The sequence below is a fragment of the Battus philenor genome, unplaced genomic scaffold (assembly GCF_028537555.1).
Source record: "Battus philenor isolate CCGP_79_NKW_IND1 unplaced genomic scaffold, ilBatPhil1.0.hap1 SCAF_2, whole genome shotgun sequence".
Taxonomy (NCBI): domain Eukaryota; kingdom Metazoa; phylum Arthropoda; class Insecta; order Lepidoptera; family Papilionidae; genus Battus; species Battus philenor.
The window spans coordinates 5,369,129-5,395,401 of record NW_027181682.1 but is presented as its reverse complement, the minus strand read 5'-3'; the positions used below and the strand labels follow the sequence as shown (position 1 = coordinate 5,395,401).

At 32.5% G+C, this 26,273-nt stretch overlaps 1 protein-coding gene across 1 annotated transcript in view; it reads left to right on the top strand.

Annotated features, from left to right (window-relative positions):
* The window catches only part of Wnt6 (Wnt oncogene analog 6), a 52,142-nt gene that overhangs the window by 8,559 nt on the left and 17,310 nt on the right, over positions 1-26,273 (top strand). The window contains exon 2 of the mRNA XM_068764799.1: positions 16,184-16,404. Within this exon, the coding sequence (XP_068620900.1) occupies positions 16,184-16,404 (221 nt within the window). The remainder of the gene's footprint in view (positions 1-16,183; positions 16,405-26,273) is intronic.

Genomic DNA, 26,273 nt, shown 5'->3' with positions numbered 1-26,273 from the left:
CTATATTTTTAGTAGTCGAATATAATAATACGTAACTCAATCATTGCCGATCAAGATTTTGATTGAAATCATTGCCCATAAAAGTTGATGACAGCTGGCGACGTAGGTGTGGCCGGTCTCATGCGCCCACGGCATCATTTCAAGTCAAAGTATCGATTAGCTAATTAACTACGTTTTTATTTTAATGTCTAAACTATTGATAAGTGAGTGTATAGCCTGATCTGGTGGGTTATGTCCGATTAAGCGTCCCAACTGGCAGCCATTTCACGTTTCCTGAACATGTTTATAAAGTAGGAAGTTATGATAATGGTTAATGAATTTCCTAAACGTGTTTCATTCATACAGGTCATGTAAATGACGAGTGTCAGAAGTTTTATAATTTCCATGTCATAAAAGTTTTAACGGTTTAGTCTGTGCACTCGTTATAATGTACCTCATTTTCGATATTATCTATACGTACATCCTTATTGATTTTCAAATCATTGCTTAGATTATTAAAAAAAATCTTCAATCCAATATTTCAGCATATAAAAACTGCAGACGTCTTTAAAAAAACCTATAAATCAATAAATTTTGAACGCATTGTCTATTCAGTCTTTGATAAATAATCCTCATTGTTTCTGAAAGAGTTTATACTCGTATTTGGTACCATATAATTTTCATGTTGTTTGTACACTAAATATATTATTAATTAAGTTATTAAAAATTAGACAATCTTATCTTTGACATTTGCGTTCAACGAAGCCTTATTAATTTTCTTTTTTAATTATAAATTATTGTGTCAGTGGTAAAACTAATAATTTGGCAAAGTATTAAGAGAAAACTTAGCCATCCATAACGAAGCGGAAAATAGAAGTGTCGTACGTTACCCGCTAATGTGGCACGATGTTATTTTTAACTAAACGAATGAGAAATAAGTGGCGAAAAAGTCAAACAAAATTATTAACGCTACTAAAGAAGGATTTCAATTAACGTGTTTGGAATGTTACATAAATTTCGTTATCTGTATCGTAACAGTAATTAAAATGCCTCGTAAAAATATTTACATCAATTTTGACTGCGATTAGATTCGCTGTCTGACATTTTATTTAAAGAACGCGTGGACTAGGAAAAAAATGTTTATAGTGCTACCGAAATCGCTTTACCGCGTCTTAGGAAGCTTGGCGAGGAGGGGGTTGAGGAAAAATAAGGTTACGCTCTTTTTTTTCCTACGTTGCGTGGAGACAAAAAGAAATGGGTTCATTAAACTTCTACTGCACTAATTACTACAAGTACTATAACTTCTCCGAAATAGGCGATACAGAAACATTGTTACAATAATAATTATTAATATTTACTAAAGTTCCAGATAAAAGAATTATAAAATAAAATTTAGTTTTATATTTACAAATAAATAGTTTTAATCTATGGAGCGTCCTGAGCTCAGACAGCCGAGACAGCTAAGTTACTGTGATTAGTTCTACACCCTGCCACCACACAGATCCGTAACACTGTATATGTAAATGGTAAATAATATTCATATATTAATTTATTCCTTGTCAATAGGAGATTAAATTAAATCAGATGATATGATATGACAAATAATTATGTACAAAGGGATCGCGATGGCGAACGGTGATAAAAAACTAGAAAGCGCAGTCATCAAGCACTTATCAAAGAACAATACGAAATTAGATGTATTGACATTAGTAACATATTTCTTATTTTTATAAAGTAAGGTATGACATTCTAGATAATGTGTACGAGTAATAGTTTTATGTTTTTTTATCGATCTAATGGTTTAAGAAAAAATGAATAATCTTTAATCTATTCAAGGTTATAATTATGACTAATGCAAGGCTTAATTTAATTAAGAAAATTATAACTTCCTTATGTTAATTTCATTTATATGTAATTATATATGCAATTTCGACATATTTTAGTGGTTTAAAATTGTTTCTATATTCATATTTTGGACACCGTCATTTACATGAATGTTTGATTTTATATTAAACATAAATTACAAAAACATCAATACCTAGTGTAACATGACAAACGGTCACAAAGTTAGAATTCCGGTTTTCCAACTACAATAAAACTTGATTGATAACATTTAATAGAGGTAACATTTCTCTTTTCACGTCTAAATGGGAATTTATGTTCGTTCCACAACCTTGTTCGTAAAGAATTGCGGTGTCGAGTTTGTTTATGAACATGAACAAATGATGTGTTAATGGAAACTAAAATAAAATTTAAAAATAATCCGAATGGCTTTCGATTGATAGTATACAATAGCTTTCATTTTGGGATTTTATAATTGAGCCTTTACCCAATTCATATTTCTAAAAGTCGAATTTTTTTTCTAATGTTTAATCATTATAATAATATGCATATTACCGTGCCAATTTTTTGCTTATTTTAATAATAAAATACTAAATTATGTCAACGAGTATACCAGTTATGATTAATTAATTAAACATTTGATGCCTATTCGAGATAAGAAAATAATTACTCATGACACTACCAATGGCAGGCAGAACTTTTTCATACGGTTATATTCCCAGCAGTGGGAAAATTTCTGCACTAACCAAACCGTAAAATAATTTACTCTAAAATGTACGACCAAAAATTTCGCAAAAGTCTAACATGGTGAAATGGGTGTTATTAAAAATATTTCAAAATATATTAATGAAATAAACTAAATTATTTAGAATTTTGAAGATAACATAAATCACAAATAATAATGAATTCGTAAACATGGAGATATTTCTATAACCTGCTGAAATATTTAAGTCTATCAAGAGTGAACATGAGCTTATTTTTAAGCCAGGCTTCCAAAACAGCACTAGTAGGATCATTCATAATTTGGTTAAGTTGGGATAGGAGTATTGTTAGGTGTCTCACATAACAATGCGATGGACCGGTACTCGCACGGCGAATTCATGGAATGCTGAGAAGTTACGTCCCCGTAAAAGTAAAAAATAATTAATAATTTGTCTTTAAAAAGAAATGCTGTGTAGAGAATCAAGCCCCGTACTGTCTTTTTAAGTGGAGGTTTTTTTTGTTGTAGCTACGTAAACATTAAAGGCTAATACAATTACGATAGCTTACCAAGGTAATACAATTACAAAGACTTTAAAACTTCTTGCTTCTCCACACGCAGTAAGTTACAGTAAATATTTATTCATTTATTTATTGTTATCTTTGTATCAAAGATACTGATCTCTTATGTACATTACTACCACTACACTTATATAAAATATACACCATATATACTACTTATATTCATTTATATACAATTATCATCACAAGAATGTCAGCAAAGTTCAATTTAACAGAAATTATAAACAAATTGTGCTGCAACATAATGTCATCCTTGAACTTAAAGTAAGTCTCTAGGGTTTCAAATGCCTGTGGATCTGTAAATGGTCCACAACAAACTGAGTCGGTTTTTGTGTAAATACTTTCACAAATATCCTTTTAAGTTTATTGATCTTAATAATTCTGGTGCGTTACAAGGGAGTTTATTGTAAATGTCGTGTATATTTTTTACAGTAACTAAGATTTTTTAAAATACGGTTATTTCAAATTGTTTTAAGTTAGGCTAGGATAACTACATACTCACTTGTTTATAAAATTTACATCTAACTCTTCGTAGTATTGGTTTTTAAGCAGTTTATGGTGCGTTCTTTGCGGTGAGTGTGCAAGGATTTACATCAAAGTTTATAATAAGTTTATCTTATTCTGTTACAGGGTCAAAAAGTCTATTAAGAAGCAAGGACTAGGGCAACCTCTTAATTAAGTTTAGAAAGTTATTTATATCAATCGTTTTAAATTAATCACAATTTTTTATAATTGTATTACCCGAGGAAAGACACATAGTTAATACCAAAGCAATTCGAAAATAGAAGCTTTGCTGGAATCTCTTTCGCCACTTCTCCCTGCGCTAATGCTTTTCGAAGTGATAGTAATATCATTATTATAACAATAGCAACCGACCAAGCCAAGGTGTCCTCTCAAGGACCTTTTGAGCTTTACTTCCAAATCGGTAATATTACATGTACTATAACAGCTTGAGCCGAGGTTCACAAGTGTAGTACTCAAGCTAATTTACGCAAACGATATTTGTACTAAAAAAAGAATACCTCGAGGATCATACACCGATATTTTGTTTCAGCATATTTCTTACTATGGAACTGTGTATATTTATCGAAATCCAAAAAAGTTTTACTTGTATTAATCAAGAAACAAATTAGCAAAGTTTTAAAGTTTCAGAAAAGGTTGTTGTGAGTTTTGTAATTTAAGGTGTTAGTATGACTACCAAATTTCGAATATACCTAATTGCATACATATATATATACATATATGTGTATGTATGTATATATATATATATATATATATATATGTGTGTGAGTGTGTGTATATGCTATGCATAAATTTATCCATTTTACATTTGTCATAATAATGCATGAGCTTTTTCTTTTACTTAGATAACTAATTGTGCGTGTTTAATCTTTGTTTTATAATGCCTGGTACTGATTTTGGCAACTTATCGTACTAAATGCTACATCAAAGGTAATACTAAATCGAATCGACTACAGCATTCGAAAGTTAAGAATTTGTAACATTGATAGGAAATGTATCCACTAGATTTTACACAGTGGTATTCACTGATAGCAGTGTAATTAAGCTATAAAATCGTGTTAATATTTGTTACCGAACAATCTGGTATTTGTGAGACAGATTGAAATGTGGATGGGTATTAAAATTTTATTACATTCACGATTTGTGTACCGGCGCGTAGGCGATCAATTAAATCAGGTTTAGCTATCGACCATTACGGCTTTTCTATCCGATGTGTGTGCTAATTTTTTATCTCTTTTTATCGATTCCATAATTACTCGATACATTTCGATACCCGTTTATAGTTCAAGCTTTTACTTTTGGTTCGTTAAAAATAATAAGAAATCGTACTACATTTTTTTTGCTGCTATCGCCTTTTATAATACACTAGACACTAATTAAACATCAGAACATGAGATTACTTTGCTTATTATTTTAAATTTTAAAACAATTGTGATTGTTGAACATACACTTTACACTATTTTTAGAAATTAAATATTTACGTTCCTTTGTTACATAACATATTTTTGCTGATTTGTTTTTAATAACCATTTCATGTACAGTAATTTTATCTAACATTACAATTATTCCAGTTATTTATATGCGTACCTAATTATAGTTTAGGTAATTTATTTATAAAACGTTATTTTAAACTTGACAGATGCCTGCTCGTTTTTATTTTTTTAGCTTTTATGTTTTATGCATAATAAAAATAATATTCTTCTGGATATAATGAGAGAATGTGAGAGAAAAAGAGAGATAAAAGAGAAAAAGCGAGAGAAATATAGAATGAGAGAGACAGAAATAGGTTGAGATGGTACAGGCTGTAATTCATATGACATACTGAATGCTTAGTGGCAATGTTATATCTAATACACACTGAGTATGTGCGCCTTGTCAATCAAATCTCATTTTAAGTCGTGTAAATGTTCGTAACACAGCTATCATTGTACTTTCTTTGTAAAAATAGTTGAAAAATGTATGTAACAATTTATTATGAAGTTTTCACATACCTCTGTATGAGCTTTGCAGAGTTATTGGAAATAGATAAAGAAATTTAAAGCTTTTTGCTAACCAAAGAGCTATAAATTTACCCTTTTATAGTTTTTACCCCCATAACCAAGGACTCTGTATAATCAACGAAGCTGTCTTTCTAAAAGCAGAAGATAAATTTAGAAAAGCAACACGAAGTACTTGTCGCAACGCCTCTGGTTGTACATCGTACTATTTAAATTCGACAAGGCGACGTAAAATTTGGTCGAGATAACCTCGCCGACGTATCAGGCGGGTGGAACTAGTTCATTTAGCACTGTGAGTAGTGCGATGCCCTGTCGCACACGGGCGCCCGCCCGCGCTTGTTTGCGGTGCGCTTAGCGGGACCACGCTAACCAACGCTGTCGTTGCATTACAGAACAACGATTCACTCGAAGACGCGGCATTTGGCATCAAGTCGTTATCAAGCCGACATCTGACGTGCCCAGTAAATCTTTAATGATAATTGTTGCCGTCAAAATTTCTGATATACCTAGTATATATTAGTCCCACACTCGCTTCGCGTGGCCTGTACTACTTTTTGTGGGTGTAATTTAAAAATAAATATTTTGGCCTAGTTTTATAAATATAAGAGCTATACTTTGAAGGCTGTCTTTTTAATGAACGCTAAAGCAATTTTCTTTGTGGGTAGAATTTTGTAAAATCCGTTCTTAGCTAATCTCCACTTAGCAAAAGAAATACTTCTACCAAACCTTAAGTCTTTTCATTTTATACTTACAGAGATATGATGATGATTCAGTAGGTGGAAATCTTGTATATATTGATGTAGGGTTTTTCAACTAGAACTTGACTTTCCAAACGATATGGATCAGATGGTTTTAACAGAGTTTTGTTAAATTTATTACAAAAAATCCTGATAGTTCACTTTAACAAAATTCAGTTATTAATTAACGAGTCCAATTATTAGATTTAACAGTACTGGATTTTTTATAAATGTGGTACTATGTTAAAGAGTTTATGCAGAGATAATCGGATCCGTTGCAGTAAAACAGTTTAAAAGCTACATAAAATCTTCATAAATATAATGCTCATTGGTATGCGTAGTTACCTTTGTTCTATCTCCAACTATCTGTACTATAACCTTCCGTATTTAATATTGCCTTAATTTTGTTTTTTATAATACAATAAAAATGAACTTATTTTTACGCAAATTTTATTAAGTGCTTATGGAAAAATATTTCATTTAATTATTTTTTGGTACACGATGAATTCCTATTTCCCTTGATCACGCTATAACTTGGTTATCGATTACATTTATCTTGTTTTCTAATACATTGTAGAAGGTTACTTCCATAAATCCATCTAAATATGTTCATAATCTTTGCCTCTGTAGCATTCGGTACACAGTGCGCGTTATTGTGCGTAGAACTTTACCAATTATCGCATCTCGCACCCATTATGGTCACAAATCTTGGTGGCGCTAAAACCTTGAGTGATAACATACGTAATTCCACAAATGTTATATTTTATAATCCGTTATTTTCATTACATAACTTACTATGTTTTATATTACATTTGCAATTCATAAAAAGGTCAAACGTACCATTTCTGTATTTTATGGTTATTAGGAGAAGCTCCTAAACAGCAAACTTTAATTCATATATAAATACATACACTCTCTCACACACTCATTTAAACTCAAAACGTTCTTTATTAAAATAGGCTGTTACAAGCGCTTTCTCATAGTCTATCAACATAAATTGTCAGTATTGTTATTTCTACAGGAAGCTACCACCGGGTCGGAATGTTCTGCTAAGAAGAGTTGGCGAAAAACCCAAGAATCTTTTCGTTTATACTTTTACAATGAGTCCAATATAATAATTAGTTTCCCGTGTGTGCTTCAACAATATTTAATCCCATATATTCAAATCAGTATAATATTCTTGAATAGAATAATATACATTTTTCAAAAATATTTTATTTTGATATTGATTCTTAATATCTCCAGAGGCAGATCTAAAATTACTTGTGGGTTTTTTTTACAAAAAAGAAACTAACTTTTCAAAAACTTTATTCAATTTTTTTTATTAAGTTTTTTTTGATCTTAATAATCCTTCTTGAACAATAGTTTTATATTCATAAATATTATGCGTCCATTTATTCCAAAAGTCGCAGACGACCGGTTACAGTTAGGTCGTAATAAACACTGTCTTGTAGTTAATAACTATCAACCGTATGTTTTGTGCTAAACATATAATACTTTGAAAACGTTACAACATAATAAGCAAGCATAAAAGTTTTCCGGCATTTTTGAAAAGATTTAAATAATGTGGTTATTTCAAATAACGAAATTTTTACTATTGACGTAAGATCAGTAAAGTGTAAATATAAATAAAGCCAGGTAAATACTATTGGATCAAAAAAATATCTGAAGAACGAAAAGGTAAATAAATTAAAATGTTGTAATAAAGATGCTATTATGTACATTAAAAATCAAGATTTATACAATCGAAATGTAATGTAACGCCACAAGTAACATTTTAAAGCCACTAATAGTTGTAACACACCTCGAAACGCTTTCGAAAGCCAAGAAAAACCTGACAATGAAGACGCGAACGTCTTAAACCCAATTTGAAACGGCACAGCAAACAAGTATACATGGCTATGCATCCACGATGCGCCCACTAAAACCTTCTGACAACACCGCTCATCGTCACATAAACTTTTAAAAGTGTTTGCTCACATACAATGTGACAGAGCGATCTAGTCTGACGATTGCTGATGTTGACAAACTCGACCAGCCATTTTATATCTGCGTTTAAATTAGCGTTTATCACGATGACTACAACGTCCAAAACGGGAGCACCGGGCTTGACAGTTTTATGCTAAACGAGTAATGGTAATGATGTTTACAGTTAAGTCGTCATGTAGTTGCTAATCGCGTCGAAGTCGCGCGTTAGCGCCTCGCCCGGTGTCCACAAACAACGTCATTCATTGTCACCCTGGCTGAATGAGGCTCGCTCCATCTTCCTGCACATACCCACACATATCTCATGACCGTAATGCTTCGTAAGGGTGGTCAAAGCGGATATCGGCTTACCGTTAAAGCTAACCAATAGCTGTACCAATAGCCTCAGGATAAATGCTTTATCCTGAGGCTATTGGTACAGCTTTAAAATAAAAAAAAAACGCACAAATTCCAAGTTTGGTAACAAAAAATAAATGAGAGTTTTTAATATTAAAACTTCGTTACCTAACTAATAACGACTCATGACGTTGATTGAAAATATTATATTGTCTTGTCTCTACGAACTAATTTCCACAACCAAGCGACATTAAACTCATGCATTAAGGTTGACTTAAGTCTAGCCGACCTATCTGTTTGAAATGTTCTTGCAGATCCTAGATGATTATGACTTAAAAATTTCATGTGGAAGACCTGTGATAAAGTGTAGAAAAAAACATCGTAGAACGACTTTGTCATAGTAATAATCACTTTTATACGTGGTTAAAGGGTTAAGAAATTCAAGGCTCTAAAATTTTAATAAATCGGACATAATTATAAACATATGTAAAATACTGAGTTACATGGATCACGTACAAAATTTCGAATTACCGAAATGTAATTGGAGCAAACCGTAGATAAGACATATGTAGGAAGACATTAATAATTTGAAATGATACGATGAAGCGTCATTATAATATTTGCTTTAAGTTCCCGAGTAAAATATATAGCTCGCAGTTAATAAGAGTACTAGACGTAAATATATCGAGTGGGCTATTATGTTTTGCAATTGTCCCGGTGCCAAGTGTAACGTATTGTTAACATAGGTCATGGCCACATTGACAGTTTTATTGCACTTTCTGTGACTGTTATGAGCGTGACATTTAAAAACAATTAATAATAAAATCGATTATTCCATTTATTTAATGACGAAAATAATTCATTATGTCTGCGATTTTTCGATTAATGTTTTATTTTACTTATTATTCATCTATAGTCTCTATTATTGTTGTATGGTAATATTTATTGAAAATAATACATTTCACTTTATTGTGTTGGATATTGTTCCAAGGACATTGAAAGAGGATTATTGATTTTTATTTAAGAAAAATAATTTCATTAAACGAATGCTTAAACAATTCAATTGATAATCAAGGTTTTTTTTTAAATCGATTATAAATAGGCTGGATTATGTAAGAATTCATCGATGAATGTTAATGAAGCGAAAATGTTTTATCAATTTACTAATGACAGGTATCAAATCATTCCAAAATATCCTTGTCCATCATTTAGGTGCTTCCTTTCGCGCTTAACCGACTTTCACACCAGATGGTGCTTTGAAGAATAATTAATTGACATACAACTTATCACAGCTAATTTATTCGTCTGGATGGACAGTGGTTTGTCGCCAGTTTGGCAAAATTCCATCACTGACTTATTCATAGAAACATCATCCGTATTACCGATGTTCAAAGCATATTTTCGATTATTCATGATAACATGGTATTTTCTTAGATCACTGAAACGCTCCTGTCAGTACGGAACAGTTAAATTGAAGCCAAAATAAACTGAACCTCTTCTAAGACGTATTTTGTAACAGCACTCCGGAAGCGATATGTAACAATAATTATTGTGGTAAACATTTGCTGCCAGTACCTTAAACTGAATCAGAGAGCACATGTATGTTACAGATGTTTTCAAGTTTTATGTTTACGTTGTTGGCATAGTACTGTTTACCATTTTTTTATAATTCTTCTATTCCGAGGCCTTATAAAATATAAATAAATTTAAATTGACTATGTATACAAACATTTCATTTATCTTTTTTCATTAGTTTCCTAATACTTTGATAATCACAGCAAAAAGTGGAGAGAAGGAGATCAGAAAGGCTATCACAAACTTGATGGACGCACTGGCCTCACAACAGAAACATTTAGAAAAGCAGGTCATAGAGGCCTGTACGGCAAAACGTCGAATCCTCGATCCTCGATCAAGGCATGAAAGCGACTGAAAAGAAGTTAAAGAAGAATTCTTTGTAGAAGGTCTTTTGGGAAAAAATAAGAGAATTGCGATGAAAGTTGAGATATTTCTAAAACTATAATGACTATTGAATCTTTGTACATTACTGATGTCTGTATACTATAAATCAGATTCAAATAAATATCTGAAAATTTTTGCCATTCAAAGAAGTGTCGTAAATTTTGTGCATGTCGTCCACAGCTGGACGTAGGGTCCTCCCATAGTTTTCCACTCGTCAAATAAACTGGTTGGTTGGACTATGTAAGCGGTCTGCTTCAGCGATACTACAAATTTTCATTTTTCACATCGTTTTATTACTTTCATGTAACCACATGTAATTGCAAATTTCAATTACAATTTTAAAAAATCGTGATGTGAATATGGATATTAAAAGAAATAATTATTTTTTTGGGTCACTATTTTCCCCATCCAGACAGAGAGAAACAGTATATAATATGTGTAGTCATTTGATGTAATGTTTTTTTAAACTTTTGATGAAATTGTTAAAAAAATGTAGTATTGACGGAAAACTTAAAATGTATTGCCAAACTGTGTATATAGGGTAATAATATTATAAAATAGTTGACACTCCAAAGAGACTGTGAGGCTTAGCTCTTTAAAGCTCAAGCGACGCATGTCCTCGGGTGTCACGGGGAGGGCATTCAGGTGCCAATCCGGGGCAGATTGATTCAACTAATGTAAGCACTGGTAATGATGATGCGGCCCCGATTCGCTTCGCGCGCTTTCGTACACTTTATATTGACGGCCTAGGGACTTGCAAATCATATCCATTATGTATATACCATTTGTAAAAGTTACAACGTATCTCGTTATATTTACACATGAAAAATATCACAACTCTACAATTTTTTATGGATTTCACCACTAATTGGTTTTATTTACACGAATATCAGCTAATTAAAATAAAACTAATTTTTGACGAATTACATCGAGGTTTAATTTATTTTCAATTTCGCAACGTAGTTAACAAGATTGAAGATATTTCGGAATAACTATGACGTGTGGACTTCCAACACCCACGAGAAAAACTTCTAGTACATTATATAAACTACAATATATTGCTACAATTAAGTTCAATTTTAATTCTTTTGTAGTATTAAGGAATACAAATGTTTTAACAATTATATTCTTCATACCACAGAAATAATAACCATTATTTTAATTAATATCGATGTTCAAAATAACTTTGTATTATATAAGAGAAGTTTGATGTAAAAATTAACAAAAAAGTACTTCGATGATTCTATAAGATGATCTATTTAAAAATGAAAGAAGATAAGCGAATTAACTCCGAATTCCATGGATGCATTGCAAAACTAACGTCGGCATCACCTTGCAGTAAACATAGCCGGTGTATTGGGTTAATAAAATCATTTCATTGGTTCGGCTCGCACCGCGTCAGCAGTTGTGCTCGTAATTTAAAAGCATCTTGACTTTTACTGTTGTACTCGGATTTTTACTGTTGAAGTAAAACCAGTGAAGGCCAATCAATAGTTGTTTGCATGAATTGAATAGATCAAGAACATTTTTTTACTCTGTGTATATTTCCCCGATGAAATTTGAAGGAGGAACCGAAATTCCTAACATAGATTCTTTCTTTCTCATTTTTGAGTATCTTAATTATAATATGTATATTATTACAGTGTGATCAGTTATCCTTATAAAAGCCCACTTGTCAACAAAAAGCTTTATAGCTTTTACATCGACTTCCAATCAGCCTGTATAAAGTGACCACACTGAAATATGATTTTTTTTCTATTCGAATGCGATAGGCGAATGGCTTTTGGCAGTACAAAAGGTGTAATGGGATGGAAGTAAACAGTAAAATATTTTATTACGCATTAATTCAAATTTTGAAAACGGGTTTTCTTACTTTACTATCATTATTTGTTAACGCTATTTATTATTTCTGAAATCATTGAACTACAACATTGAACTTTGGTAAAGTGTACTATAGAGTAATTAACAGCAAACATGCTCTACATTCATACGTGTACAGTTTGTACAACTATGACCAATGATCCTATTTATAAATTATGTAATTATTTGAATAAATTGAATTTATTTGCTCACTGGCAGATCATTCTTAGACAAGTTTTGTGTTGACTTGTCTCATAGATACTAAATGAGATGTATTATTTCATACATGTAGACCGTTAATACCGCTCTTGCGTGACGGTCACAGAATTTCAAGAATTAAATATTTTTAACTACCGGGTTATCATACTCTTTCACCGTGATGTTAAAGTAAAAATTGTCGTGACTTTATTTAAGCTACAACGACACCAATAGATTATAAACAAGATCTCGTTTGTTAATTACAACAGGTGGTTAATTGTTTTGGGAAGAGCATATAAATTATCATCGGGTGAAAGTGTTATGTATTTTATATTAATTTTTTGAATCACGTTTTATTAGGTTGTCAGTCCGGTTGGGCCAAATGACAAATTTCTAATGTCAACTTTTATATCCTTAACATAACAATTATTTATATTTATACTCGGTTAGATATATCAAAGTGTACGTTAAAGGGAAATTAAAAAAGCGTTTAGAGTAAAATGCTTAAGTAATTAAAACTTATTTAATTAAACTCAGAGATACAGGGTGATTAGCTAAAGGTGTAAAAGATTTAAGAGATGAATATATTACTGCCTGACTGGCGGCAATCAATGTATGAAACCACAGCAAAATTCATTTGTTTCAGAACTAATAATTAATTTAATAATGTATAGATTATTTTACAGTAAAAAGTGTTTTCTTTCAACCTATAAAAGCTTTCAAACATGTTTCCAATCCTCCTATACAAATTATTCACTTTGAAAAATGTTACATAAATTTATTTTTTACAATACTGTTAGATAGTTTATGACTTTAGTAATAAGTAATCCAAATTTTGGAAACATTTTTTGGTTATTCATTATCTTTATCTTATTTATAATTTTGGGAACCATTGATTTTTGAATAGCAATGAGTTATATATTTAACCATTTAATGCTGTTTTATAATCACTGGGTGATCATATTAATGTTATTACCGTATTGGAAAATTACGTCTATTGATTTTTTATTTATAATTTTTACGACCATAAATTACGAACTCAAACTCTCTCCCCGTGTATTGCGCAATGTATGAATGCCGTTAAATTTTTAAAAATCAAGTTTTGTAGATCACCGCCTGACAAGACGGAAAGTAACACGTTGCACAACTGGTGAAATTTCCTTCAACGCGTATGAATGCTAAAGATTAATTGCCCACGATAATAAGGATAATTATGCCATTTTCATGTTTATCTGTAAAATGTGAACATCAATTTATTATAAGCAAATATAAAAGTTGTAACTTAAAGGCCTTTAACCAAAACAGTAAAATTTAAAATTCGACAACAAATTAAACCATTTAAAACCTATATATTTATTTTATATTGTGAAACGGACAATAAATTATTAAAAATGTGAATTAATAATTCCTTTATAACACGATCATAATTTTTATAATAGTTATTTGTTAAAAAAATACCAGTATAATTTACATTACAACTTAAAACCAGTATATTTTTGGCAGCCTATATGAGTGATTTATTATGAGTGCAAAAGTTTAAAGGAGTGATTATATAGTTTATTCGACTAGAAAAAGTTTTAATGCTTTCACGCGTATTTCTAATCACCTTGTAAAAACTCACTTTGAAATATGTTACATTTATTTATTGTTTGTATTACAATGCGACAGGTCAATAAATTCTGGCATAATAAAATCTGCAAGAACAGATAGTAAATAACTATTAGTTTAGATGTTCGAATTTTAAAAACGCCTTTTTTAGATCGGGTGTATACAAACATTAATTGACAGCAATTGAGCTATGAACACCTAAAACCAATTATTCTTTTTAATAATTCATTGTCCGTTTCACTATATAAAATAAATGTGTAGGTTGTTAACGATTGATAGAAATGTAAACCAGCGTTCGGTATACATAATCGATATTTCGCGGTATAATCAAACATGCCAATTATCGAATAGTTCTCTTAAAACGAATGTAACGTAATCTATCAGTATCTAACGAGACCCAGTTCCGGGTAAAGTCTTCAGACACGTCTAAATTTATTCGAACTAGCTTCGCACTCGATCCTCTGACAATGAACTCTTATCGAATAAACAATCGTTCACTCAACGCGACCTGGCGCTCGTCTCTCGCCGCTCGCCGTGGCGGATCGTAAATCGATATTTACCGGTTTGAAGTACAACACTAGTTGTAGTAAGTGAGTCGAATTTTACGACTCGTTTCTCTAATTAGAGAATTTCAAGTCTGCCGTCGATGAATGGACTATAAAATAAACAAAAAAGTGGCACTTTGTGAACCAGTTTTTCACATTTGCTGCCATACTTATAAGCAATAAGTAATTACAATGATTGAGAAAAAATTAATTACCTAACTAATTTTGTTTCACCGTATGACGAGTGTGCTGTTTGACATATGAATCAAACTATAATGTCTTATATTATTTATTGTTTTGGATGAAGATGGTGTTGTTAGCTTTGGGAGCTTTAACAGCTTCATCAGAACAGAGTTCAAGGAACGGTAAGGTACCTAAACTATTCAAAAATAATGTCTCACTTGCTAGTCTTATAAGGATTGAAATGAAGGTCACTAGATGAACACTTACAAAAGTATGTAAGGTCAAAGCAACAAAAGAAAACAGAAAAGTGGAGAAGAATGTTAGCAGAGACTGTCATGAGTGGCGACTACTCTCAATCATGAGATAACAACTAAGAAGGAGAAAGAAGATGTAAGGATTGATTGTATTAAAGACATATATGAAAGTGTTAACAACAATAATCGACTGAGTTTGTTATGAGTTCATCTCAGATCCGGATGCGTTTAGAACTTAAGATAAAAATGTCAAATTCGGACGGCTTAACATGTTTGTTGTTTCAACCAACTGGACTCTCCTCGAATTTTTCTTTTGTTATAGGTACACATGTGGTCACATTATATAAGAGATTTTACTCCAAAAGTTAATAAGCAAAAGCACACATTAAACAGTTAATCTATCCATATGGTTTCATAACTGACAATCTTTTACATTTTTTATGAGAAGAGATCAACGTTTTCTGTACAACCCGGAGGATGTTATTCCTGTTAGAATTAAATGAACGCACATATATTTCGGTAAAGAATTTTTCTCCTTATTCTATTGCTTAATGGTAGTGTAACATTACCATAAACTAATATGTACATTTAAATTTTTTTTCACAAATTATAAGCTATACGTATACCACGTGTACTATTTATGCTAAAGTATTTATTTTTAAACACAGTTATTTAACCTCTTCCGGTTGTAGGATATCTGTTGAACAGTAAAGCAGAAGGTAATAATTTTGTCAACTTTTAAAGTCAGAATAGCTTTATTATATAAGGTCATTAATAAATTTACGTTAGCTCGTAAAGCGCCACCTACTGAAAACAATTCATAAGAAAATAAGAGAGGTTTTTTATTTATTTTAGTTTGTGTAATAAGTTTATTGTATTTCGTTTTTTGGTTTCAGGGCGTCCGGCAGCGCAGTGATCCTTGATCCGCGAATGGTTTGTAAGAAGAATCGACGAACGAAAGGTCGTTTGGCCCAGATTTGCAAGAACGAGACGGGTCTTTTAAAAGAAATCACTAAAGGTGTTACGCTTGGAGCTACCGAGTGCGCCTATCAATTCAGGAATCGAAGGTGGAATTGTACAACTCAAAGACGCAGCATGAGAAAGATATTGCTGAGGGGTTAGTATATTATATTAAATGTTAATGGTTACAGATTTGCCTCATAGATGTACAGTTACTTCATTAAAAATATAATGCCTTTTATGGTGCAATGTCTTCTTAATAATTGTAACGGACAAGATATTATGAATTGCCCGTCATATAACGTTTGATTTAATGAAAAAGAAATATAATTTATTCCTTATTAACTGCTATATCTGTTCTTGGTCATGTACGCATTTTTTTATAATATTGAAGTGTACATATGTAAGTGGGTGATTAAGTGTATAAAGGGAGAGGTAATTTTCTGATAGACGGTCGATGCTATAATTTATTTTCAATCATCCTGTATGATCAATCTGAAATGTGGTACTTTAATTTATTTTTCTGTTGCAAATGCGACAGTCCTTTATCTTCTGGCAGTACAAACTTTGCAGGGACAGATAGTAAATAATAATTAGTATTAATATATAGCCTTCTGTACTTTGAAAATTCTTTTTCTATCTATATTATAATTATGTTATTGATAATTTAAATAAGCTATGCATTCACATATATAAAGAAAACTTATAACCAATCACCCATATATAACAAGTTGCAATGACGTTGATTTATCAAGAAAAAAAAATTACTAGAACTCATTCATTATTAAATATTTCATACTATTTTCTTTGACCGCCTACACTTTTTTTGTAAATATATAAAACATATAAATATAATATAAGTGTATTATTTTTAGTTAAGAAATATATTGGTCTGACCGCTGATTAACATAATTTGTTAACATAAGAACGTTATAGATCATTGCATAATTTCTTGATAAAGACTTCAGATTCAAATTGTTCGTGGAGACCAAGGATCAGTAAGCGCATCGCTAGACATCCACCCATTAGGTGGATAGACGGTCTTATTAACGTCGTCTAAAGACTTAGGATGTAGGCTGCTTCCAGCAGGCCTTATTAGAAACGGGGGTGGTCTAAGTACAATTATGGACGTCCAGCAGCTGAAATTGTGATGATGAAGCTGATGCATCTGTCACCGTTTCCGTAATTGACAACATGTATCTTAAAGTATTTAATCACAAATGTTTTTTTCTTACTTATAGTTAAATTTTATCCGGTTTTTTAACTTTTCAGTATGCGATTTTCTCGACCTATTAGTTAGTAGCGGATTTAGAAGTTGGGCGATCTACCTGGACCGTAGTCACTCCATGGAGTGTCTGTCGAGCCGAGGCTCCCCCGAGAGTCCTCCAGCTTGGGTAGGTTGGGTAGCCTTCTGCGCCCTGTCATCTTAGAAAAGCAATGATACAAACACGAATCAGTTTGAGCTTCTCTAAAAGTCATACTTCAACTTAAAGCTACGAGGATTTTAAACGCTCTCTAGCTTAAGATAACAAACTTAGTCAGTTTTTTATTGTGTCAATTTCAATATTTTTTCCCCGATGTGGTAGGTTGTCACATGTACAAAAAATTTCCCTTATGAAATCAAAAGAGAATCAACGTATGTACTCGTGTCATCGTCTTATTGACATTTAAAACTTTTCATTACCTCATTCTACAGATTAAGTTTTTGACTGACAATTAAACTTAAATTGCCTATAAAAACATTATTTACAAAGATTACGAAAACCATAATCTTTGGTTGTAATTTGTTAATTTCCTAAACAAACTATTGACATCGTCTCTATAATTATTTTATGTCACAAAAGATTCATATTAAGAATTACTCATGCAAGTATCCTATAGTAATAGTGTGTGACTATTCCAAACGTGTTGAGATTAAGGCAACCATTAGAATAGTTGTTTTTTAATAACTCTATTTTTAAATATACATAACATTCTGCATCTATAAAATGCACGATAATAAACAGAAGATCTCGCGTTAGTTGAAATCGTAAGCGGCTATTATTAATTCAAACATATTCCAAACATATTTATTGTTGCATTTAAATTTCAGTAAGATTGTTTACCTCCTATAAATCAAACCAAAGTTAATTGGTTCTAAAAAGATATCTAATTTAATAATGTAAAAAAATACGATCAACACGTATTCGAAGGCTAAAGGCAAATTTTTGAATTGGCTTCGGCTTCGAGCTCCCCGCAGCGCTAACCTTAATTTTCACTGTGTGCGCATAACAAATTATACAATATTACAGCACATATAAAAGCGTTGAGTCACGAGAGTTTGCTCTTCCGAATTATTTATTAAATCGTGAATTCTATTCACTACCAATCAACACAAAAGTCGAACAATCAATAGATTTATCGAAATTGCCCCGATGAGTTCATCAACATTTAAGATATTGTAAAATGTGGGCTGGGGTTTGCTACCTGCCAGGTTTATTAGTCCACACACAAAAGAATCCAAAACGTGTTAAATTGCACAGATGGATATCGGAGCCTAATTCGATTAGCTTAAAAGAGTTGATTTTTATGCGACCGCTCGTTTATTTAAATGCGCCGTTTATAGAGATGGGATTTACTATTAAATATCGATATACATTCTTTTTATTATCTACACGACACTATTGAAATTGAATTTGAAACAGTATACGAGTGCACTGCTAGACATAGCTTTTCCGGAGATTTTCCAAAGAACTAGTAACAAACAACCTGCAGGGTATTCCGACAACCCTATCTAGGTCGTCTGGCAAGTAGGTGGACATTCTACGCTACGCACGCCAGTCAGTTGTTATCTTTTTTGCCTATTATATGTGATTTATTTTTATGCTCTGTTTATGTACAGTAAAAAGTAAATAAATAGAAATTATAATCCAAAAGAAATGCACTGCGAAAATGTGTAATAATATTTTTAAATTAATATGGAAAGTTTCTTTTTACACAAGAAAGTTTTGTTTTGAAACGTTATTAGTGGGTAATAAAAACTGTTATAAGTAAACTCTCAAATCGTCAATTTTCGTGTTAACACAACAACTATTATAGATAAGTGACAAACTTAAACTTCTGTGGACCACTACGCATTTACAAGACTATGCGCGCTTAAAGTATAGGACGCCTAAGTTTAAGTAACTAGGCCCTATAGCTCCTTCCGGAGCATCGTTTACGCAGAGCTGTTACATGACTGAGAGGTTACAGAGCCTTTGGCTAGCTTTAGAGGAGTGACCAGGAACATAGACCTCCGAGACCGGACCTCGGCTTGTGTTGTTATTCCCTACGCGTTTAGCATTACTTAATTACTCGCAGGTGCCAGAGGGAGCTGACCGTCGACTTTACTTGACCTTTTGTCTTTTCTTTTACGTAATAATTTAAATTATTCAGACTGAATTTAATAAAGATATTATAACACTTGTAAATTAAAACATAACATAGTGTTATTCGATACATCGATATTATTTTGTAGTACAACACTTAGCGACTAAGGAACGTCCACCATTCGTTGTCGATGTGTATTCATTTCAAATTCATTAGTGTAAATTAAGTGGTATTTGTCAAAATTTCGCTTGCACCTACAAAATATTTATAAACTTACAAAAACACCTTTTTCGATGCAATATTTAATATCGGTCGCATTATATTTTGAGTAAATATTATCAAAAAAAAAAAAACTATAATATTTGTTACGTATTTTATACGACAATTTTATATGTCAGCACATTTTTATGACTTTAATTTTGGGTTGTCGCACAGTTTGAGCAGTGTAAACGTTCATTAATTTTATATATTATTGCTCAAATTTAAATTTATTTTTCTAACCTGTCTATACTTCATATTTTTTACTAATGTAATACATTTTTATATACACTTTTTTATTTGAATAGAGCGTAGAATAGTTTCAATCATGTGCGTCGAATAGATGTTGTATAGGGAATGAAGTTATATTTAATAGTAGTAAAGAAATAGATCTCTTAGACGCGGTATAGGTAGGCTCTCCTCTAGGCAGATAAAAGACAAACAAGGTCGCAGGAAGTTATTGGATGCGGAAAGGGTAAGCCCGTGATGGTGGCAATCTTGGAGGGAGATCCTTGTAGTAGGCGTCTATTTTCTGATATCAATGAACGAATTAATGAATGAAACTATCTTTTATCAGCGTTATAAATCTATGAATACACACACATATATATAAATATAATTAAAATATCAGGTTTTTCTAAATAAAAATAGTTTTGATATCGTATTTTTTACAACGCAGGTAGTTATTTGTAGACCTTGTGAGGAATAAATGAATTAAAAATATTTTTTAGTACTAAAATGACAATAGAAGTTGGATGTAGACCGCTTCCAAGCTGTCTCACTGGAAAGCTATGAGAAGGCCTAAGTCATCATCTGTGGATATTCTACGGCTGAAATGACAATGATAAACACTCTTTTATTATATATAATTGAACGGATAACTCTAAGAAAATAATTTCGACATTAAGTTCGCTGTTATACATATAGCGATAAAAAAATAAGTTGTTTTGTTGTACAATAATGAATTCTGCGTAATTTCTCCACTTTCTTCTTAAATCTCATTTGTAAAAAAAAAATAAAACGTTAATTTAGTAACAGTATGTGAATTAGTAGGGAGAGTTACAAATTAGGTTAAAAGCTTATAAATTGAGTGCGATGGGTGGCGCAGACCCAAGGCTCTTCTAAACTGTATTAGTCCCCGAATTTTATCTTCGGGTGACACAGAAAAATTTATCATACAGGATGTTCTTAAACGTTGTAGAATTTTTATGTACATATCATCTTTATTTTTTATTTGTCATATTTTATAATAAGATTTTTTTTATTTACAAAATTATTATTTACACGTGTTAAATTATATTATAAGAATAACTTTTTTTAATTAATAGCATATTTATTAATATCTTTTGTTAATCAGTTTGATAACTGTGAACTACGTTTTAATGTCGGACGAATATAGATAAATAACATAAAATTACTAAAATAACTAACTTATTAACTTATAAAATAACTGAATTATTAAAAAAAATAACAAAATTTTAATAAGAGCAAGCAGCTGCAATTAACAATTTTAACTCACACGCACAGATACTTGAACTTATCCATACGCACATAAAAATGTAATATATTTTGAATTTAAAATCTATACATAACAATATTTAAAAAAGAAACGTAAAGTATGTTTAAGTAAACGAAAACCTTACAAAAGAAAGAAAATATCATTATCATTGTTATGGTTAATCATAATTCCATGTAAATATTGTACAATACGAATCGAGCCCAGCGGTAGATGAATGAGACTTGCGATTGCAGGTCGCGGTTTCGATTCCCGGGATACAATCTTGTATAATTCACACTTTGTATATTAATTATGTAGTGTCACCACTGCTTACAAACAAATTTCTAGAAGAAGGGCAGCAGCATTTTCTTCGTATCATAATACCACACCCGTCAATCCGAGTCTTAAGTGTGGTGATCCCCCCATAGATATCTTCAAGTGGAGTCTGTGCCCTACAGTGGACTTCTATTGAACTATTCTTGAAACAACAATTTACAAAATATACGTTCACTCGAATTTGCGGTACAAAATAGTCATATATTTATTTATTAAAACTCCCAAACATTTTAAGACACCCAACACCCTGTATATATTAATCATAAGAAAAAAATAATCATCGTTAATTGGTCCCCTTCATTAGTAAGTCGGTGCATTCTCAAGTTCGTTGTTTTTCGGTGTCAAATCTTTATCAATGAAAAAAGGATTTCATTCTTATTTAAAGAGTCTTATCACACACGTACTTACTGTCCGGTGATTGTTGGCCTTAAGTAATATTTAATTTAATGAGTTCTCTTATTTACCAATAAGAAAACGTGGACGTAAATAGCCTGAGTGCTTGTTATAATAACTTACTTAAATGGAATAAAACAAAGTGAATAAAAAGTGTATTGATATATGGCCAAAAAGCTTTTGTTAATGTGTACCGTAGTGTTCGGAGGTCTGACTTTATCTATATTCATATTATATACTTATTATATTCTCTATATAAACGACAGTAACGCCAGTAACGCAGATAACAATATTTACAAGGTAGATATAAAATGATACATGGTAATTGACTTCGAATGATATAGTGCAGTGCACACATTAAAAATACCTATTTTTCTTACCTCATTAATTATTTTCTTTTAGAGCATAGGCAGGTAGTATTCCAAATAATATCCCGAAATCATGTCTCTATCATGTCAAGATACATATTTAGTGTAAAAAGAAAATTTCTAATCGTTCCCTCGTATATTTTAAAGACATCATTGTGAATAATTCAATGTAATAGAAGTGTTTAAAATTAAATGGAATTAACATATACGATTTTATTAGTTTCTTATTCAAATTTAATCATATTAAAGACGGAATTGAAAAAAGTTGAAAATTCAAAGCAAGTAATCGGTGGGTCTAGTATCGTTCGAAGCGCGAGGCATAAACTCGTCTTTAACAAAACGACTACATAAAATCTCGTAATCAAAGTCAGCACTACGATATCAAATTGTAAATACCTCGACACCTTATCGGACTAGACTCGACGTCGGTACCAATTTCTACTTATACAAAACAGCCTAATTAAGCTATAAACAAAGCCACAAACACGGGCTCCCAAAATATTGGGGTCTAAGGCCTTATACTAATCTCAGCGGGCCATTAAGTGTCGACAGGTCGCAGCGAGGGGTCTCCGGGGGCCCATAAAGATTACCACACGATAACCCGACTACTGCAGCATTGGGACCTCACACATACCTCGAGATCCTCACATAAATACCCAAGAATGGCTTCATATCGACAAAAAACTCGGCGATAAATTTGGCGCCCCAAACACGTAAATGTTCTTAATTATAGTGTAATTTCCGGGGAGCATTTCGTTATATCTAATCTTTTCACTCTTATGGCCAATGTCCATCCAACGTCGCTCCTCTCGATGCGGATAATGGTCGTAATTTTGTCGATATCGATTATTGGTTTGGGTTCAGCCACTTATAATACTTAAGTTTTTGGTACCTACATCTTAATAAGTATTTTAATATGTAAATTATTTGAAGCGAGCTGACCTGGAAATTCGATACGGACGAGCTTTAATTTTAGGTTTTATGAGATAACACGGGTCTTTGCTAAGTCCTATAGAGTTTGATGCGATATTAAACCTCTAAATGTTATCCGATTCTTTTAAAATTACGTTATAATTATAAGGTTTATTCCGGTAACACTCAGAACCTTGATACTTTTATACTGAAGTTTTACACTGAAATAAGTTAATGACTAACAAACTTAGACTTCGAGACAAAGCAATTTTATTTTTCCTTCTTGAAAATAGTTAAAATTAAAAATAAATGAATGCAAGCCTTTATAGGTGTTTACATTAGTGTTTAAGTAGACAACTTATTATATAAATTATCTAAATACTACATAAATTAAACTAAAATGCTCAAGTTAACAGTCATTTACTGTGTAAACAATTGTTATAGAACTCACTCAAAATTAAGAACATAAATGCTGAAAAAAATATATTAACAACTGTTATTTTATTTATGATTTCATTCGTTGACAAATAATTTGCAGATCGCCAAATAAAGCCCAGCTACATATTTATAAGTGCTCGAAATAGCGGATGTCAGTCCGATGGCTTGCTGGAATAAACAATGTCTCCGCTAAGTTATTTGAAAGTCAAACATCAGGCTGGCGAGGAGTAATCGACGTCTCAAGCACAAAATTGTTGGCGGAGGCGATATCTCGCGGCCATCGCGGTAGAAAATCCAAGAGATTGTTCCTCCTTTTGATTCGGGCATCTTGCTCCGACGTCCACTGACATCCATAATCTGATCTCGCTCGCTACCATGTTCTGTAAGTTATTTTTTTCTCTGCCGGACAAGCGGCCGTCCGTCCGTCACGAGAGACAGGCGTGCGCGAGACGCCGTCGTTCCGCACTTATCACCGTCACCCCTCCGCCAATGTTAAATTAAGGGAAATGCTACTTCAATATAGTAGAGCATCGGTAACCGTAACTTACATTTTCTTTTTTAAAAAGAAAGCACTCGAGGAATTATTGAACCGTGTCCACCGCTAGCGTGTTCAGTTTTTAGTTGGGTAATAAAAGAAATTAAGGGAAGTCGTTTGGGAGAGACATTTAACTTCGTCCGTGTCAGTCAACCTTGGGAATGCGATTACGCTGTACCACTCAACTGCCTAATTGGTTGCTAAATTAAGGAACGATTATCTCCTTTCAAATAATTTCTCATTTGTTTTCACCTACTGCCTCGGAGGAATTATCATCTGCTAATTAACAAAAGCAAACAAGAGCTGTCCATATGACTTATGACGGAGACTTATTGTTGCGGCCACGCTCGAAGCACGATGCAGGAGCTAATTATTTTCATTTAATGGACAGAATCCATTCAAATTAGCCATCGGACGTACGTTGAATAAAGTATTCGCGTTTTGTGCCCGGCTGAATGACGCTCGGCCTCTTCCGGTGGGTGGTTGCTGTCACAACACGCAATGCGCGTCGCGGACGCACCGCACCGCATAATGAGACGTTTACTCGCATTAGCTAAAGAAATTGACAAGTGAACAATAGCGGGCCGAGGCAAAAAACGAACGCGAAAACGACAGAAAGAGCCGGACAGTGTCGTATCGTATTACCCGACGTAAAATATCTGGGGGAACGGAATGAGAAACGAGCGTTCAATTTAAATACGGGTAAGGGACGGGAGCGTTCGCGTGCGTTCGGAAGCGTGAGAATGCGCTTTATTCGGGCGGCGACAGCGCGTCCCGCGTCGCCCGCCGGCCCGGGACGTCGATAAATCAGGTGCGCGGCAGCAGCGAGACGCTCATATATCGGCCGAAGAGGCCACAATGGCCCTGCGCTGACACCGTGACACTGACGCAATTGCTCGCATGTGCCGTCGCCGGTCGCCGTCCGCCGTCACAGCGACGGCCGCGGCGACGTTGCGAGTCGCTCACTGCCAGCCAGGGGTCTCAAACTCCAATCGCATTGTCTCAACCCATTAGCGAGAAAAAAAGTGGCCCCTTTTAAGTTGTACTTCAAAATAAAAAGATTACAAAGAAACTACTTCATTTATTGAAGTATTTGCGTCCTTTCATTATAAAACATATTAAACATAAATTTAATTGTAAGTTTTCACAATGTGCTGTGTTGCTAGTGTTCATTAGACAAATAGAAACAACTTATTTTATAGAGATGTGTATCTTCGTATTATGATCATATTAGTAAACATAAAACTGTTATACGACAATGAAATAATAAAAAGAAGTTCTTTTTAAAAAAAACTTGTTTACTTCGAAGACCGTCGCGACTTTTTTGATTTCTCTCGCAGTAACTTTAAATGCAACTCTGCTGTCGTCAACTAATCACTTGTTAATAAAGTTTTAAGCAAGCTGCGTCATTAAATTTGTGTTGGATAGCTCGTTTTTAGTCAAATCTAGATGTTTATGACAGTGATTGATGGTTTGTCAGGAATAAAATTGAGATTGTCGAATAGTTGGCGACCCATGATGACCGCAGTACTTCATAGTGAGTCCAGTGAGTATTTATTGCGCTAAATATTTGAATTAATCGTATGAGATAAAACTCTCGCGTTCGTTTAAACATTCCGCTGCGGTCGAGTTGACAGGCCGATGTATTGTTCTGGTATTAAACTGATTCAAGTTTAAAGAAGTCATCGTTCGTCTTTTTGCGCTGCTCCATTTATTCAAGATAGATAATTGACTATATTACAAATCTTTGACTCGACGTTACATTTATATTATATGCTTTATAATCAAATATTCATCAACGTTATTATTTTAGAAAGCTAATCTACTGTTGTACAGGTGTTTGATTAGATATAGGTGTAATTGCTTTAAAAGAGTAAATGTGTACTTCGTTTTCTATCAAATTTATAAAAGGTACCCGCTATAAAATCAATGATTTTAGA